This window comes from Narcine bancroftii, chromosome 2 (genome assembly GCF_036971445.1).
Source record: "Narcine bancroftii isolate sNarBan1 chromosome 2, sNarBan1.hap1, whole genome shotgun sequence".
In the NCBI taxonomy this organism is placed as follows: Eukaryota; Metazoa; Chordata; class Chondrichthyes; order Torpediniformes; family Narcinidae; genus Narcine; species Narcine bancroftii.
The window spans coordinates 227,023,452-227,041,669 of NC_091470.1; the positions used below are offsets into that span (position 1 = coordinate 227,023,452).

The 18,218-nt window shown below is 41.7% G+C and overlaps 2 protein-coding genes across 5 annotated transcripts in view; one reads left to right on the forward strand and one right to left on the reverse strand.

Annotated features, from left to right (window-relative positions):
* The window catches only part of LOC138755104 (protein disulfide-isomerase TMX3-like), a 174,791-nt gene extending 170,467 nt beyond the window's left edge, over window positions 1-4,324 (forward strand). For all 3 annotated transcript variants that reach the window (XM_069920405.1, XM_069920406.1, XM_069920407.1), the window contains one exon: window positions 1,330-4,324. In XM_069920405.1, coding sequence (XP_069776506.1) covers window positions 1,330-1,617 — 288 coding nt within the window. In that variant the 3' untranslated portion in view covers window positions 1,618-4,324. The remainder of the gene's footprint in view (window positions 1-1,329) is intronic.
* Window positions 4,325-7,909: 3,585 nt separating this feature from the next.
* cox6c (cytochrome c oxidase subunit 6C) lies at window positions 7,910-17,119 on the reverse strand. 2 transcript variants are annotated; one of them, XM_069920409.1, is made up of 4 exons: window positions 17,014-17,119; window positions 15,252-15,371; window positions 10,784-10,927; window positions 7,910-8,033 (listed from the first exon to the last, which is right to left on the reverse strand). In XM_069920409.1, exons 2-3 carry the CDS (start codon window positions 15,363-15,365, stop codon window positions 10,796-10,798), a joined length of 246 nt encoding a protein of 81 aa, XP_069776510.1. In that variant the 5' UTR covers window positions 15,366-15,371; window positions 17,014-17,119; the 3' UTR covers window positions 7,910-8,033; window positions 10,784-10,795. The 2 variants fall into 2 exon arrangements, with proteins under 2 accessions (XP_069776510.1, XP_069776509.1); XM_069920408.1 differs by having other exon boundaries at window positions 16,990-17,094.
* Window positions 17,120-18,218: the final 1,099 nt, after the last annotated feature.

The following is an 18,218-nucleotide window of genomic DNA, read 5'->3' on the forward strand; positions in this document are numbered from 1 at the left end:
CAGTTTCCATGGTTTATCATGGCCATACCACCACCTTCATACTCCTTGACCTATTTCCACAAATGATTGATTATCCAGCTAACATAGTTTAAATTATGCCTCCCATGCAAAACTGATATAAAGAGGCATGTTGCTGAATCTGTGAATCTTCAGCTTCCTTTTCCTCTCAACCTGCTTCATATTGTTATCTGTCAAGTCCATGCCCATCTTGCCTTCAATTTCATTTCAGAGGTTTCCATCTGAAACAATAAGTAGCTGAACCAAAACTCTCACGAATGTGAGCTTAGTAGTTTGTGGCCACTGGAATTGCAGTGGGCATGACAAAATAACCATACATTTTTTAGAGTGAATCAAATGGATTTATACTTCATCACCCATGCAACCTTTTAAACCCCGAATCATGCACAAATGTCATATGGCCGGTTTGATGCTTTCTGCTAGTTACATCACCTCCATTAGCTTTTCTCATTGGGGTTGCTCTTGTTTGGTTTAACTTTTACCTATTTAAGACCCCGAATGGATTCTGTTCTGGTCCCACACCACTTCTTCATGCAGGGATTTCCCTGATTCCATCATTCACAAACCTGACATTCAGTTCCACACACCAGCTGAGGACAAATCTATCCAAATCTCCTCCACTTTACTTGCTGTAAGACTGTTTGTTCAATGCCCAGTTAAATATTAATCTCTGGTGAATGCACACAACACAGCCCTAATTCTCCCTTCCTCTCCAGTTTTTCACCAGACTTTGCAATCTGTCCGTTCAGACTCCTAGTGTATTTGTTTTCCAATTTGTGAACATTTACTTTTCCTTTATTTTATATAATCTTTGAGGCATCTTGTGTGTTAATGTGTTTTAAATAAACTGGAAGTGCATCAGTACAATGTACTTAAGTATATGACAAACTCTAATTCTGTCAAATTATTCAACACCAAGGCCGCCTTCTTGCTTTATCCCACATCAACTCTGATCAAACCTTCGTCTGTGTCTTTCACTTATCCAGACTCAACTATTCCAGAGGCGAAGGATAATCTTATTAGTTATTCGATGTGATACAAAAACTTGTTAACATCAATATTGATGAAGTCATTTGCAATTTAATTTCCTCAAGGAGAAACCTAAAATAGAGGACTACGGTTGATTAAGAATGGAAGAGAACCCTAGAACTTTGTAAACAGATCTTAATCATTGCCGTGGCAAATGTTATTTTGTTAATTTGGTAGAACATTCTTGGCGTAATAAAACTATTAAGTTGTTTGCTATCTTACTCAATTGTTACATTGAAGAAAATGAGCATTCTTTGTCATGTGTCTCCATCTTATTACTAGTCCGTTTTCAAGGCCTCTCCTCTCCTGGGCTGCATTCTCTTTGGTCTACCTCTGGGCATCATCAGCATCATGTGTTACGGAATATGGACGGCAGACGGGGAATACGAACCGGAAGAAGAAGAATTTCAGAATGAAGCCATTGACCAGGGAGAAGCAGAAGCCATTGATGGGGAAAAGGAGGAAAATTACAATGAAAATCAAAAGGATGATGGAATTAAAGAAAATTCGGAAGAGGTCAAAGGTGAAGAACTGAAAGAGAAAAGCATGGTAGAAAAGAAAACAGATTAATGTGTAGTTTATGAATTTCCCCTTAGGATTTCCAAATGATTAACTGTATGCTACATTGAAAAATGTTGGAAATAAAACACAAGTGGTGCATTTGCCTTGAATTGATCTGTACTTTTACAGAGAGTATCTAGGCTAGAATTATTTGGAACAATCAGGTAAATTAAATTTTGTTTAAATGCAGATAGTTTCGATGGAATTTCTGTTATCTGCCATTATGGAAAGAGACCTGGTTGGTAATGTAAATGGGCTGCTCATCAAGAATTCCTTATAGGTTGGTTTTCTGACCATAGCTTCCAAGGTTTGGGTGCAAATGCACCTGTGGGTAACAAAGAAACATGAACAGGCCTTTACCCCACAACAGATGGATAAAAGTTTCCACGATAGTTTTAAATGCACCCTCAAGTTGTCATACATGTAAAATAATTCAAATTAAGAGTAGAATTGCATTGTAAATAGTTAACAATTTTTCTGTTCCATTATCCTAATTAAAAGCTCGGTCAACTAAGGAAAGGTATTGTACCTTGTCATTTTGGGCAGTTTTATATTTTTAAAAAAACTGGTTTTTAAAAAATGCACAAACATTGCTGTTATTTAAGGTATAATCAAAACGGTTTCCTCATTGCAGTTCCTTTTAATTATAAAGATTGCTACTTTATCATTTGAACCTGACTTTTTAGGATTTTTTGAAACATGCATTTTTTTTTTTTAAATACTTCAGTCCCCTCAAGCAACTGTTTTCATTCATTTCACTCCCAACAGAATCTATGTCATAGGAAAATGAAAGCTAAACAAATTAGTTTATAATCTCAAATTTGATAATTACTTACCTGAAATCAAATTCTAATGTGCAATATCTACAGATGAGCAATTCACACTGTTTGAGTTTTCTATGATAGCACGAATAGAAGAGCATTAGGTAACGATGATATTTAAGTTTCACATCAATCTTTTTTAAAGACAAAACATGTTTAAGAACATTTTACAAATCCAGCTATGTAGCTTCCCTGAGATTTGTTGCTTCTTCACAATGGCAATTAAGTAAATTCCTGGAGAAAACCAACAAGATGCTTGTAAATTTATACCTTTGTACCCACCTTATTTCTGCAGAAGCATCCTCTTTAACTCTTATGTTTAAAGTGCAAGATTATTTGTAGTCCAAACTGTGTCTTGTAAAGTTAGTGCAGTACGTTTTTTATAACAAGCCTCTATATATGTATTGCAGGACAAAGAAAATTAGTTATCCACAGGTCAAACTCCATCTGTGTCATTTTTCAACTACAAATAAAGAAAGCACTTCCTTCAGATGTTAAAGTGATTTTTTTTTTAAAATAACTCTCCAATTCTGTTTATTCTGTTTTTTTAAAAACATCCGTTTGTATCCATTTGCAATCAGTTCAAATAAACCACAAGCTACCAAATTCAACAGAAGCATTTCCAGCTGTATGCAAAACATGATTTTTATCTGTTCGCAATGGTTTAACTTGCTATACACTGTACTAAATTAGTGCGATGCAATTAATACTTTGGTTTATTGATAGGAGTAGCAGAAAGAAAAAAAAAAGCAGCCTTCTTTTCCCCACACTGCACTAAATTATCCATCTTGTACTATTTGCAGAGGAAATACTGCAGTTTATCTTAATGTCCTTAAACTAGATGGAGAATATGCCAGATTCTTAATTCTATTTGGTGGCCATTGATCCAGCAATGTGTTTGAATGTAGAGTAAAACCAGGATCTTTGGCCAAGTCAGCTGCCTCTCATGGCCTTGCATCTATGTATGAAACTGACCTTGGGTGAGACAGCAGGGTGTTTCCTGTGGTAATCATGAAATGGGTCAGAATCAAGAGAGCAGAAACATGGAATGAGGAAAGAGAAAAAAAAATTGGAACTTATTCACAAATATCAAAACAAACCTAGTAATTTACTAACTGCAATTAAATAAAAAGATGATAGAAATTGTAATCTTCAGAAAAAGGATTATTTACAATGAGGAACGGTAGGTACAATGTTCCCTATCAATTATAATACAGCATATGGAACCAACCTTCTGTCTCACCGTCACACCAAGCTTTGGAGCTTAAATAGTTCACCCAGTTTTACTTGGCAAATTTTATGTAAATATGTTAGAATTCAGCAAAATGCTGGAATGCATATATTTGTCTATGTAGAATTAGCTTTCATATTTCTCAAATACTTGGGCAAGGTATGATTAACGAACAAAATTCAGTTGACAATTATACTTCCCTTCCAAGAGCTTCTGACAATGGGCCATTCTCTCTGGCAAAGATACTTATTATGCATTCCATCCTGCCTGTGAATAACATTAAACTCCAAATAACTGCTTGCAGTTATCATTGTCCATCATGTATTTAGGCAGATAAATATTAATTTCAAATTTGTAAAATGGTTCTGCTCATTTATATGAGGCTTTGTACTACAAGAAAATTTATAGTAACACTGTTTTAACTCCTGGTGGTTCTAGAAAATGGCAGCCACCATTTACCGACTGGATGGCTTGCTAGTTGACAGGTGAGTCTAGTTTTTCAATACCTGTACAAATGCTAAATAACCCAATTCAATTTTTCTTAGGAAAAGAAGTCATTGTTGCAAATTTTACATCAAATACCACTTTCAGATGTAAGAATTCTTTTTGTTATTGCTGAATATGCATTGGGCTTTTTTTGTATAAATAAAGTTAAGAAAACTTTTATTTGGTCTTAATTTTTAGAAGTACTGAAAAATTGCACGATGACAATACAAGTTGGGAGTAAAAGTTTCCAATGACCTGACCTGATCCAAACTCGAGTGGACAGCAAGCTTAGCGCAACTCTATTACAGAGCCAGCGACCCAGTTTGAATCTGGTGCAATCTGTAAGGAGTCTGTGTGGGTTTTCTCCAGGTGTTCTGGTTTCCTCCCACCCTCCAAATTGTACAGGGGTTGTAGGTTAATTTGGGTGTAATTGGGCAGCGTGGGTTTAAATTGAGGAATCAGCTTCTACTATGTTGTAAATTTTTTTAAAAAGAGGTGCCTTACAAGAGTTCAGCATGTCCCTCAATAATTTCCACAGGTGCACCATTGAAAGCATCATAGCATGGTACAGAAGCTGCTGCAGGTGGTAGTGAATGGAGCTCAGAACACTCCTTCCCACGTTCATCGCCTCCATCTACACTTCTGTCTGCCTCAGAAAAGCATCCAAGATTGTGAAGGGCCCTTATTCCACCCCATCACATCACACTCTCTCTCTTCTCCCTCCTCCCATCAGGAAGTTCAAGAGAATGATATTGCCCACCAACAGGTCCAAAAATACCTGCATCCTTGCAGTCATCAGGGAACTGAACAAACCTCACAGTAGTGACCTAATGCTGCCTTTGCTATGGATAAGGTCACTTGTTAAGTGAACTCCAAGGAACTTGCTGTCTCTAGTCCCTCCACTACCAAGTTATTGATGTGGAGTGGAGAGTAGTTATTCCTGATCCTTCTGAAGTCCACAATCATTTCCTTTGTCTTATCCACAGTGAGACTCAGGTTGTTATTCTCACACTATTTTCCACCTCTTCTCTGTAGTGCAACTCATCGGTGCTGAGGAGGCCGACTATAGGTAGACCCCAACGTGTTTCATTTCCGCGACTCACATTGTAAGGTGAAATTATCGGGGTCTATCTGTACAGGTAAATTTTTGACCCGCTCCTGTTGATCTGGCGGCAGCGGAGGCCTCCCAACAGCACGCAGGGCACTGGGCTCCCAAAATAGTGCCTTGCATCTAAGGGCAGCAGCGTCACTTCGCAACCTATGTTGTGATTTGGAGCACATGCGCAGATTGCTCTCTCTCTCTCTCTCCCTGCCTCCCTCCCCCCCAGGGACTTGCCTTTATTCAAAACGGATTCTGATCATAACTTTTGAAACATGGTAAGTTGGAGTCTATCCGTACTGCATGACACTGTTGGAGCTGGATCTGGTGATGCCATCATATATCAGTAGCGTGAACAGGAGCAGACTAAGCATACAGCCGAGGTGCACCAGTCCTCAGCATAACAGTGCTTGACGTTCTGCTACTATGGTCTTTCTGTTAGGAAGTCCAGACTCCAGTGCCGGAGATTGGTGTTGTGTCCCAGCAAAAACAGTTTCTCCACCAGCTTCTCAGGAATGATCATGTTAAACACCGAGCTGACATTGATAAACAGCAGCCTGGCTTATGAGGCATTGTTCTCCACATGGATCAGGACAAAGGGAAGGGACAAGATCACTGTATCATCGGTGGAATGGTTTCTTCCATAGGTGAACTGAAATGGATCCAGTGTCTCTGGGAGGCGTGCTTTGATGCATTCCATCACCAGATGTTCAAAGCATTTTATAATGGTGAAGGCCAGTCCCACAGGACTGTTGTTGCAACTGATGCCTATTACTGTCTCTCTCTGGTACCGACCGGGATGAACTGCTGCAGTGAGGTGTTGAAGATATCTGCAAGTATCTCCGTCAATTGGTCTGCAGTCCTTCAGTACCCAACCAGGTATGTTATCTAGACCCACTGCCTTGTGTGGGTTTACCTTGGATTGGGTTCTCCTCACCATGGCCACATATATCAGGGATGCTTTCTTCAGCATCAGCCTATTCTTGAACAGTGCATAAAAGATGCTCAGTCTGTCCGGAAGGGAGGCGTTGTCGTCTTTATGATCTGTTTCTGGTCTTAATTCCCTGCTACATGTGCCTTGTGTCACACAGCTGATTCTGGGTCTTCCGTGCATACCCCTGCTTTGCCTTCCAGATGGCACAAGTGCTGGTATCAGTGCCATCTTGTCTTCTGTCCTGAAGTTAGCATCACGAGCGCCAAGAAGTGCATCTGACCATGGTTTCTGGTTATGAAAAATTTGGTCTTGGTGACATCCTCAATGTACTTACTGATGTAGCCAGTCACTGAGCCTGTGTACTCCACAATGTTGATATGTCCGTTGTAGGTGGCCACCTCCCTGCAATAGTTTCATTTCAGTCTCAGTCTGTAGCAATGGCGTGTGCACACTCCAACCCACCCTACAGACTTGCTTCATTCGTTTTGCTAATAGTCTCCATACTGGGGTTAGCAGGATAGATATGTGGTCCGTGGAGGAGGTGGTAGGATCCATAGACACACGATGACTCCAAAGAGACTCTTGCTTTTTCTTCAAGTTAGTCAGGGAGTACCTCACTTTCAAATTCGACAGCCCCCAGAAAGTTGTTTTGGGTTGCCTGCACCATTTTGGATTGTTACTCACATGTATGTGGTAGAAAGTGTGCTGACCATCTGTATCACAGTCTGGTATGGGCTCTATTTCCACCTTCCTTATTCCAAAGCTTTTAATTCTATCTTATGCATTGCTTCTCCTAGGGGACAAAATATAATTAATGCACTGGACAATTGAAAGCCATTCCACACATCTTCCTGGTGTTTGCAAGTCAAAACATTTAGAAAGTCTTTCTGTATGAATACTGATACGCTCAATGTACTCATCGATTACTATGCAAGCATTCAAATTCCAGAAATTCAAGAAAATTATTTGGGGAAGGGTGGATTTCCTTTGATATGCCCAGTGTTTTTTGTGACTCAGGCACTGAGAATTTCTGGACGTTCTCCCTCACGCTGCCAGAGCTCACAAATTTTCAAAGATGTTCGTCAATCTTTGTTCCTTGTCCTATCCTCTTCCAATTAGAGAAATCAAAAAGTCTTTGTGATGCCGCAGTGTAGCATTTCCGCAGCAATCAAGTTAGAGGATGTGTCAACTCTCTAGTGGCGCTAGTTATTTCAATAACAAATCCAGACTATCTGAATTCTTTGAATTAGATGACTAACATTAGTGTTTTTCTTTCAAATTAATTTGGCTATTTTTAAAATATTTCTGAAAGCATATTACACTAAGATCATCAAGAGATTTTGGGAATAGCCCAATTTCAATTTCTGCATTGATCATTAACAACACATAAACTCATTAAAAATATGGTTCTTACAGGATGCTTTATGCAGAAATAAATAAAATTAAGGAATATAATTCAAACTAATGGCAGGACTTGATCTGTCCCCATTACATAAATTACTTTTCACTTAAGTTTTTTTTAACCAATTTGCTCAACTAGTGAATGTACATACATCCCTTCAAGATCCAAAGGTTTCTTCTCTATTCATGACCTCAAAAGATCATTCCTCATTGAAGGAATCACAAGAAAACCAGCATTCCTCTGATTCAACCTCCCTATTCATGTTGCATATCAATTGTTCCACCAAGGTACATACATCTGTTGATGAAAGCTTAACACAAATGCACAGTTTTAATGGTCAACAGAAAATTAAAATCCTTTATTTATACAGCTTCAAGTATGGGAAATACAGTAATTGTATCTTCAGCTCCATTTCCCAGGACATGATGGCGGATATCCCTGCCACCCCTTTCCTGTTTAATATAAAGAAAGTTTATATTAGCACAATTAAGAAACATCAAAATCAGCTCTCTCAGATTGGAAGATATTACAGTACTGTACAATTCTGATTACCCAAAATCAGCTTCTCTGAAATCCTCAATTATCTGAAAATTTGTTAAAATTTCAATAAATTAGGATATGCCAAACAAATCAGAAATCCTCATTTATGCAAAATTTAGTTCAGAGCTGAACTGACCGGGAACCTCGAGCTCCTGGTGGCAGGGGGGATCTCAAGCTCCTAGGTGGCAGCGGCAACCTTGGGCTCCTGGCAGGAGTGGGAACCTTGGTGGAGAGGTGTCGGTGAGGAGCATTTTATGGGTGAGAATTAAACATTATTTTAATGCTTTAAAAACCTTGCCTTGTTGTTGTATAAACACTGTTACAATTGATTTGCTGCAGCTACTGGGCTGTTTTTAAAAAAATGATCAGTTCTCCGAAAATATTGTTTATTTGAAATCGGCCCGATCCTGACCATTATGGATAATCAGAGTTGGACTGTAACTGCAGGATAAAAACTAAATCCTATGAAGCAGAGTTTTTTTTAAAATGTAATAATAAACATAATGAGATTTTTTTAAAATTGCAACTATTTATGATCATTACAAAAATATCTATGTTCCTCTATTAATCCAAATTTGACCTCTGAACTCTAAGAATTTAGTCACAATTTGGAACAATTCTCATTGACAAAAGAGTGACACCACATGTAAAGTTCTGCCACAACTGTACAGTACAGTTTGAAATCTGTGAAACATATTCATCTGCGGCATCTGGTCATTAGACTGAAAATACGTGTATTTTATGGAGCTTTATTGGCACAATGCAATCTTAAAAAGGTGGGACTGTGTCTGTGAGAACTCTGCTTTGAATTACCCCCTTCCATTGTAAAGCAGCTGGCCTTTTCTTTAAAAAAAAACATCTTCCTACAAGCAAGTTTTACACAAACATCGTATGGAGAAGAGAAATTATGCATCTTGCCCTTTAAAAGTACAACCTTAAAATTGCTGACAAAAATGATATTTAAAAGTACTTGGTGAAACAAATGCCCAAGTCCCTAAGTAAGACAAGTGAATGTCCAAAATTGAACGTAGAATTCAAAAAGCCATTCATGAACAGGATTCTCCTATTCAACATCATGTAAGGAACATTAACAAAGTAAAAATACTAGATCTTTATCAAGATCCTGATGAAGGGCTCAAGCCCAAACATTGGTTATATATCTTTTTCTTTGCTATATAAAGTTGGATCTGCTAAGTTTCTTCAGCATTGTGTTTTCACTTCAACCATGGTGTCTGTCAACTTTCATGTTTAACTTTGTTCATCTAACGAAGCTAGCTCTTGAACTAGCTCAGTAGATACTAAGCATCCACAGAAAAATCAAGCATGCGCAAAAAGGTTAAATCAGATGTCTCTTGGCATGTAAAAAAAACCTTCATTAGAACAATCGTAGATGCAATCTAAATATTAAGCCAATTTTCCCCATTCCAAATTTGAAAGGTACTTTTTAAATTTTAAATCACATGGCAACTCTGTATTAAAGCATCAGCAATATGTAGATTAATTCTCGCCTTTCTAGTCCTGCCCTCCGTGTCACATTATCACTTTCTGACTGTGCTCATCCTCTTCCATCCTTTTCATTCAGAAATTTCTTCTTGCAGTGAATGCATGTGGAATGAGGTGCAAGCTGAATTCATAAATGCAGGCCCAATTTTGACATTTAAGAAAAAATTACACATGTCCTTGGAGGGATATGGTACTGAGCAGGTCAGTGGGATGAGACAGAATAATAGTTCAGCACAGTCAAGAAGAGCTGAAGGACTCTTTCTTGTGCTGTAAAGTTCTCTGGTTCGATTCTTGTTCTTTAATCCCATAACATTCTCTGCACCTGAAGGAAAACCTTTCCTTGTGGCGGCTCACCACAAGGCAGGCAAACCAGCCACGGGGCGTGGCAGCCAGGCAAAATGGCGCCATCTGGGGTTTCCTTTCCTCCCAGCACAGGGCTCAGAAGTCCGCGCTGGGGGACCATGTGACACCCGGATGACGTCAGCGCCCTCCAGCGCGGTTCTCAGCCAGGTCCGGGCTGGGAGTACAAGTGCAGCCCAGCAGCCTGCAATAAACTAGTCTGCTCATTGAGCTCAACCCGACTGGTTGCGTGTGTTATTGCAGGAGCAGTTTAGCTGCCGCTGCGTCCTAAGATTTTCTGGTTCTGATGAAGTCATCAATCTGAAACATTAACTTTTCTCACTGCACAGCTGCTGCCCAACCTGAGCATTTTTAACATATTGTCCTTTCAGATTTGCAATACGTTACAGCTTTGTTTTATTTTAAAAATCAGGCAAGCTGATAGGCCTGTCACATCATTTTTTGTGAATACTCGTTTTCAACAAATTATTTAGCTAATTAGGACACACTACGCCCATACGTAGCATCAGAGGTCAATGATAACGTATATTCCATCACAACCTCCTCAGTGGAAATTAAAATGCAACAGCTAATTCCTTATTCAATGAACACATGATTTGCCTTCCTGTCAACTTTTAAAAATTTCATACCAAAAACAGACTGCGATTCCCCATTTTGCCTGTCGCCTTGATTACACCACTATAAATCTAGCCCTACCATTCTCTCAAGACCCTAAACTGTCTGCATGAAAGTTGCTAAACTTACAATTTTCCCGAGAACTTTTGAAAGACAACAAACCTAAGTTGCATTTAAATATTACCTCTGCAAGAATTTAATTGCTTCCCTTCTTTGGTTTCACACTTTCAAATATACCAGCTTCCCTCATGGTTTCAAACTCCTTCATGGCATCATATTTCTTGTAGAAGTCAGCATATGCTTTCTTCCTGGCGTCACCAACTAAAAACTGAAAGGACAAAGAAACGGGAGATGTTCACACTTGTAACATTCTACAAACGTGAATATTTTTATGCTGTCTTTACTTCACAATTGAAAGTCTTTTACAAACTCTATATAAAAAAATGGCAGCGCTGTCATTGTGCAGGTCTGGGAGATCAAAGACACAGCGCTGCTCCAAAGGGTTCAAGTGTCAGTCCCAATGCCGGCAGCTCTGTACAGGCTTTAAACTGCCTGCTAATGGAGCCAGTGTGGTTTGCAAGTAAAATCCCCCAACCACTGAGGTGTGCGCTCAAGATGGGGGGGGGGGGGGGGTTGCAGGTTCCAGGGAGCAGCGGGCCAGCATTGGGCACCAGAAATGGAGAGAACACCCTCCCACTGAAAAGAAGCAAAGGAGATTACCGTACAGGAAGGTGACTGCAGCAGAAGACCAGCCACACAGGTTGCAGGTGATTTGCAATCGGGGGTCCCAAATGGGCTGCTGGAGACTGGCTCGTGGGAACCAGGTAATGGGAGCCTGGATATGAGAGGGTGTTGAGGGCAAGAGGGGCTCCTGAAGAGCCTCGGGTATTGGAAACTTCGATCAGGTGGGAGGTTTGGATGTGAAGCCTGGATGGTCGATGAATCGAACAGGAATCTGTGCAGCTGAAGCATCACCAGAGGTAAATTCATGGACACTCAGTAACTCTGAAGGGACTCTGCTTCTCTTTCTCTCTTACTGTAAAGGGACCAGGCGACACTAAAGGCAACTCTTTGTCTGCCTTGCACATGTTCTGTACTATTACATGACAATAAGGAATCTTTAAAGTGATTTTGATTGAATGGAATTGGTCAATCAGGACATAAACTAATGCAACATGCTGAGCTAGTTTTTTTTTGCTTCCTTTACCATGCAGACATTCAATTTTTTTTTTAAGATACAAACCTGGAAACAGATTACACAGCAAACACCAAGAACAATGAAATGAAGCCTTAAATTACATCTTCATTGCTTCCGACAGGATCTAAACATTGTCAATTATCTCGGGTCGTCTCTCAAGAACATTATCTGAGAATGAGTATTAACACCAAAATCTCTTTTCCTCATCTTTTCTCGCATCTTTGCTGAAATTAGCACAGCAGCATCCAGTACAGTTACTGAATTTAAGACTAAACAACAGCAACCATAAAAGAATTACCATCCAAATAGCCAAGATTACAACAATTTGCACATTTGCAGAACTGCATGGTTTCTTCCCCCCAACCCTGAGAATCTTCCGGGATTACCATAAACCCCCGTTATCCAGAATTCAAGCAACTGACCAAAAAAAAATGGCGGAAAATAAATAGGAAAGAAATACGTTTAAAATGGACACCCCTGAGCAGAACATGCAGTCTCAAGCAACCGGCAAATTCACTTATCCAGCATCTACCAATCCCCATTGGTGTCAGATACCAGGGGCTTTTACTGTATTTGAATACAGCACAAATCTTGTCTCTTGAGGATTTGCCAGAATGCCTTAACTCCATTTACGAACAAATTAATCGGGTTACCAATCTTGCCACTGAAATGTTCCTCACCATCACAATCATTTGTAACTTGAAACATTTTTTTTTTTTATATAAATCCTTTGCTTTCCATGCAATCAAATCATGTTTTAAGTTCCCACCAAGCTCAGGAAATTACAAACACATCATGTGGCTGATAATATGAACAAGGGGCAGCTGGAAGCTACTGAAAAACTTGAAACATGCTTATTGGCAATTTTAAAGGAAGGTGCTGACGAAATTTGCATAGACGGAGAATCATGGATGAGCAGCATTTACTGGAGAGATGAGATATTCTTAGAATACAACATGCTTCAGATGGATTGCACTGCAGGCTGTGAAGGAAAGTGTTGATAGAGAAATGTTCCAAACCCTTCATTTTTTTTGGGGGGGGGGAGGTGAAAGTGGGAGACAAGAGGAGAAAGTGCCCAATGACTCCAAAGTGACAACATTAAGGATGCAAAAACAAACAAGGAACTGCAAGCAGAACAGAATAACTGTGCTCACAATTATTGGGGAGTTATCGCCTGGATATCGGAATTAAGTTGGCTGTTTCGAACAGAAATTTCTTCAATCAATGGATGGTAAGCCTTTTGAATTCTCTATCCTGTTCACTGAAAACATCAATAGATTTCCAGATATTAAAATCAAGGGTAGTGGCAATAATTCTACAAAATGGAGCTGATAGAGATCTATTAACAAATGGTGGACCAGACTCAAAAGCCAGATAACCTACTCTAGCTACAGTACTTCTTTAGTAATCAGAAGTTCTAGACCAGGGGTATCAAACTCAAATTCACGGAGGACCAAAATTAAAAACTTGGACTAAGTCGAGGGCCGAACTAAATATTTATTGAAAATTTTCAACAACATCTGCATGTTTCCTCTTCTTTCAACATATGTAATGTTAAACTTTAGGATATAACTTTAGGATAATGTTACAGGTCAGGAGTAGGTAGCTCAAGTTCACCCTTTGTTTGGCCTGAGGGAAACCTATTTGGTCCCTGTGGAGATGTAGTCAGCATTCACAGGCTGTGTCCATTTTGGCCTGCATCAGGACTCAGCATTTCCAGCTCACTCCTCAGGCTCTAGGCCTCTATTCACCCTCGACCCACCATCCCTCTACCTGACCAGTCCTTTACCCAACCTCTACTCACCCCTCACTCCACTCGCTCTGCCTCTACCCACCCCATCCTATACATGCCACTCTACTGTCTCTCCCCTCAACCTGTTCCTCCCTCTACATGTCTCTCACCCTCTAATCACCCCTCCCCTACTCGCCCTGCCCCTCCCCTTTTACCTCTTCCCTATCCACCCCTCCTTCTACTCATCCCTCCCTCTAACTGCCCCTCGCACCACCATAACTTCCCCTGCCCATTACTCCTCACCTACACCCTCTGCCCACCCCTGCTTACCCACCCACTCAGGCTCAGCGCGTTGCCGATCAGCCTTTGCGGAACAGCGGGGGCCGTGCGCAGCCTGCCATGTCCGTCGCGCCGACAGGAAATCACAGGAGCTCGCCAATCCGCCGCACTGCTCGACAGGTGGGAGAAGTGACTAGTTGTGCGGGGAGCCTTCAAACTGGCTTGCCGGCTCATGACATTGACAGACTTCTCGTGTTACAATGGGGAAGGATATGCAATGAAGGGGGAGGATGGTGGGGGGTGACATTACCAAAAAACAGCATCGGCTCTCGCTGCAGGGCGGGCCACCTCTAATACATTTTTGAAATGATCTTGTCGGCCAAATATAATTATATCACGGGCCAAATTTGGCCCACGGGCCAGAGTTTGACATGTGTGTTCTAGACCTTGATGAAGGGCTCGTCCAAAATGTCAGTTATGTATTTTTATCTTTGTTATATAAAGGACACTGCTTGACCTGTGAAGTTTCTCCAGCATTGTGTTTTATTTCTTTACTAGAGTGAGTAATGTACAAGATTACGATAGATTTAGAAAAGATAGACAAAGTAAAGCTGCTCCCATTAGCTAGGATTCGTGATGAAATAAATTTAGATTCTCCATACAAGATAGTGGTGGTCAGCATGGATGAGTTGGGCCAAATGCCTGCGTCTGCATCCTACCACTAGACCTTGTGTTCATGAACTCTCCAATATGATGCTAAGTGTGTTCAAAATTAAACCAACTACTCCAGCTGCGCTCCAAAAAGTTTGCATTTTGATTCACTTGTAATACTAAAGTCAAGTTCCTTATATCTTGCTTAAAAAAATGCTATCTTGGTTCCAGGCAACTCAACAGATTTGTTTGCATGCACCTCACGTATCTCTGCCCATCACATATTGTCACATTTGAACCATATTCCCTCATCTCATTGTCCAGTAAATTTCATCTGATGTGCATCTAACCAAATTAATACAGAACTAAAAAGTACACAATATTTGTGGAGGCCCATTCTAAACTGAGTACCAGTCTGAAGAACATTTATCATCAACCTACCTCCTACTCTTTTACACCTTTCTTCCTATCATGTCATATTCATCCAACAAGTTTTAGCTGTGATGCTTCTTTTCCGCAATTCCTTTTACATTTAAGCTCTCAACTACAAAGGATATTTTAATCAAATTCATCACGATGGCTGCCTCTCTTCACAGCTCCTGGATGACACTAGAATCTCCAACGTTGTGCTTTCATTTTTATTAATTTTGCTTCAAAATGTACTTTGAAGTCATCAACAAATGTTCAGTTCTAACATGTCTTAAAAAGATTGTTGTGACGCCAGCACTTGCGGACTTGCGGTTGTTCCTACACAGGATGTGCTTAAACCAGATAATTATCAAAAAGAATTACCTTGAAGCTACCAGCTGCCGCAAAAGCTAGAGTAAAAGCCACAGCCAGATGAAATCGCAGACGTTTGGCCAACAGGCCCCTCATGGCAGGTTTGGCAAGCGCGGAGGCAGACATGTTTACCTGGGGGGGGGGTTGAAAAAAATGAAACACGAACAACTTGTGTACAGCATGATGAATTAATACAAAAATGCTGGAGGAACTCAGCTGGTCATGCACCATTAGGGGGTGGGGAGAAAATATCTATAACCAACATTTCAGGCCTGAACCTTTCAACAAAGTATGAGCAAAAAGCAGGCAAGAGCCTGAATAAAAAGGCAGGGGGAGAGGAGGGCAGGGGGAGGAGCAAAAGGCAATTGGACATGGATTGGAAGACAGGAAAGATGAGAAATAATCAGGGGTGCAGCAGACTTCAACAGGGATTTTACCTGAAAGTTGAACCTGGCAATTGGAGTCAGGTGACTCAGGCAGTTGGATTTGAAAAGCTCAGATCAGCAGGAAGCTGATTGGGCAATAGAGATCAAGAGATCTAAGGGAACTTGTGACACAGGGTGGTATTAATTCATTTCAACTCAGCAGTATAGAGAGACAGTACTTTTTGACCAGAGTTCCATACAGTGCATGCAGCAGTGAGTAGCAAATTTACAACTAACTTGTATTTTTTTTCTACAAGAGGTAGCTCTGTGAATGCAGAACAGAAGGAATGGAGTCAGAGGAGAAAGAGAGAGATGGAGGAAAGGAGTCAGAAAGATAGGGAAAGGGGAAACAATGGAAGGTTGCAACAAACCCACCAAGTCTTATTACCTTAACAACACCTCTTCACACCCTGATCCTTGAAAGGATTCCTTTCTCACAATTCCTCCATCTCATCTGCTCCCAGGATGAAGTCTTCCATGCGAGGACCTCTTTCACATAACATGGATTCCCCTCCACTACCATCGACACACCCCTCACCCCCATATCCTCCATTGCCTGCTCTTGTCCCTTCCTCCCCCACGTGCATCCAGGACAGAATTTCCCCCTTACCTTCACCTACTGCCCCACCAGACTGCACATCCAACGCATCACTCTCCTCCATTTCCACTACCCACAACACAATCTTCCCTCTCTGCCTTCCGCAGGGGCCACTCCATCCTCGACTCCCTCACCCATCACCCCCTTGGCACCTACCCCTGTGACAGCAGGAAGTGCTGAACATCTGCCCTCTGGGCATCCACAGAGCCACCCGCCCCAATCAATTATCACCTTCCCTCTCCTGTCCTCCTATCCGGGGCCTTTTGCCTGTTGACCTGTACACCTCCCCCTGCCCTTTCTTCTCTCCCCCCCCCCCCCAGAATTTTTATTCACGTCCCTACCTGTTTTGACAAAGGGCTCAGGCAAAAAAAAAGGCAGTGCCCGATCTTTACCTGCTGAGTTCCTCCAGCATTTACTGTGTTTTAATGAAACTGCTGCAACTTGTAGATCAACAATAAATCAACCCCAGTGTAAAAACCTCCCTCCCCCCGGAGGCGCGGCCATCGGCATGGGAAGTTATTCCCTGTAACCCCGCACCCTTCACCGGGCTCGGGCCCGGGCCCCACTTCCCGTCCCGGCCGCTCTGACCCTGAGCAGCGACTCCAAGGTGAACGGCCGCGCTCGGGCTGACGCACAGCGCACGCCCGTTCACCAGGACTGGGCCATCGAGATCCCCCGAAGCCTCTCTCTCCCCCACCCACCCCAGGCCGCTGCGTGAACCGCCTACCCCTACTCCGGGACCGGTACCCACTCTCGTCCTCCTTCGTCTTCCGGCTCGGCCACAAGAACTCACTCCAACTTCCGCTGGCTCCGCCGCTATTTCCGCTCGCGGGGACGAGACACCGCCCCTCTCCTGAGCCTGTCAATCATCCTGTCTCCAAGCCTGCGCATGCCCATTTCTGCGCGCATCGTGATCAGGGCAGTCTCATGGCGGAGTGTATATTGTGGTCATTGCCTGGCTTAAAAAGGTCGGCACTGTGCTGTTTAATGATTGACAGAGCGTGTCCAACAAATGGAAAGTGGAGAAAGGTTCTTCACCTTCACCCTCCCTTAGCTTACTCCTTTTATATGGTCCCTTTATCTACTGTCAGTCATCTCCCTCCATCTTCCCTCTGCTCCTCACACTCCCTGCTTCGTCAATCCCCTCCTGTGCACGCATTTAACGGCTTATCTCTGCCCACTACAATCACTCTGGAGGAAGAAAATGCTGGGAAAACTCAACCAGCTCAAAATGCAAAGATAAAGATACTTTTTGAGCTCTTCAAGGTTGGAGCAAAATGTTGGCAGGTACCTGTGAGAGATGAGTAAACTTGACATGAAAATATGAAAGGTGGGGAAACTAGTACAGACACATGGAGTGATGGATTAAACCAGTATGAACAGGCTAAGCATGGAAATTAGGATAACAGGAAGCAGAGTCAGCCTATGTAAGATAAGGAGAGGCAAGGAATAATAGAATGTAGGAAGTAGAGGTAGTCTGGGTGAGATAAGGGTCTCCTAGCCCTAGACAGAAGTGCCAAGTTCTACATATTTAATTAGTAAGCCTTACACGGATGTACCAAGTTATACATATTAAATTAGTAAACCCTAGACAGGATTAGCGAACTCTGCATATGAAGAGACTAGCTCTGAGAGTCGGAAAGGTGTGAATGGGGACACGGGCAGGGTTGTGAATAAGGACAATGAGGATAATAACATGAAGGGACACCGATAGGATACCCCCTGGTCCTCCAAGTCACAGAAACAGCATGTAGGCAGGTAGGATTGCCTAATGCCAAACCCATCCAGGAGGCAGAAGAATGTAAGGGGGAGGGTATTACTATACTGAAATTCACTGTATAAAAGTTGGGTGAGCCCCAGTGTGTGTGTGTATTCCCAGGGTAAGGGGAAGCCCCCAACTTTGCATTGTTGTTATAATAAATGTTCTTTGTTCTCAATTTTTGTCTCGAGCAATTT

Excerpts from the sequence above, each read along its gene's own strand:
- cox6c (XM_069920409.1), bottom strand. The coding sequence starts at position 15,365 with ATGTCTGCCTCCGCGCTTGCCAAACCTGCCATGAGGGGCCTGTTGGCC. Across the intron at positions 10,928-15,251 it reads CGGCAGCTGGTAGCTTCAAG|TTTTTAGTTGGTGACGCCAG; the intron begins GTAATTCTTTTT and ends TTGTCCTTTCAG.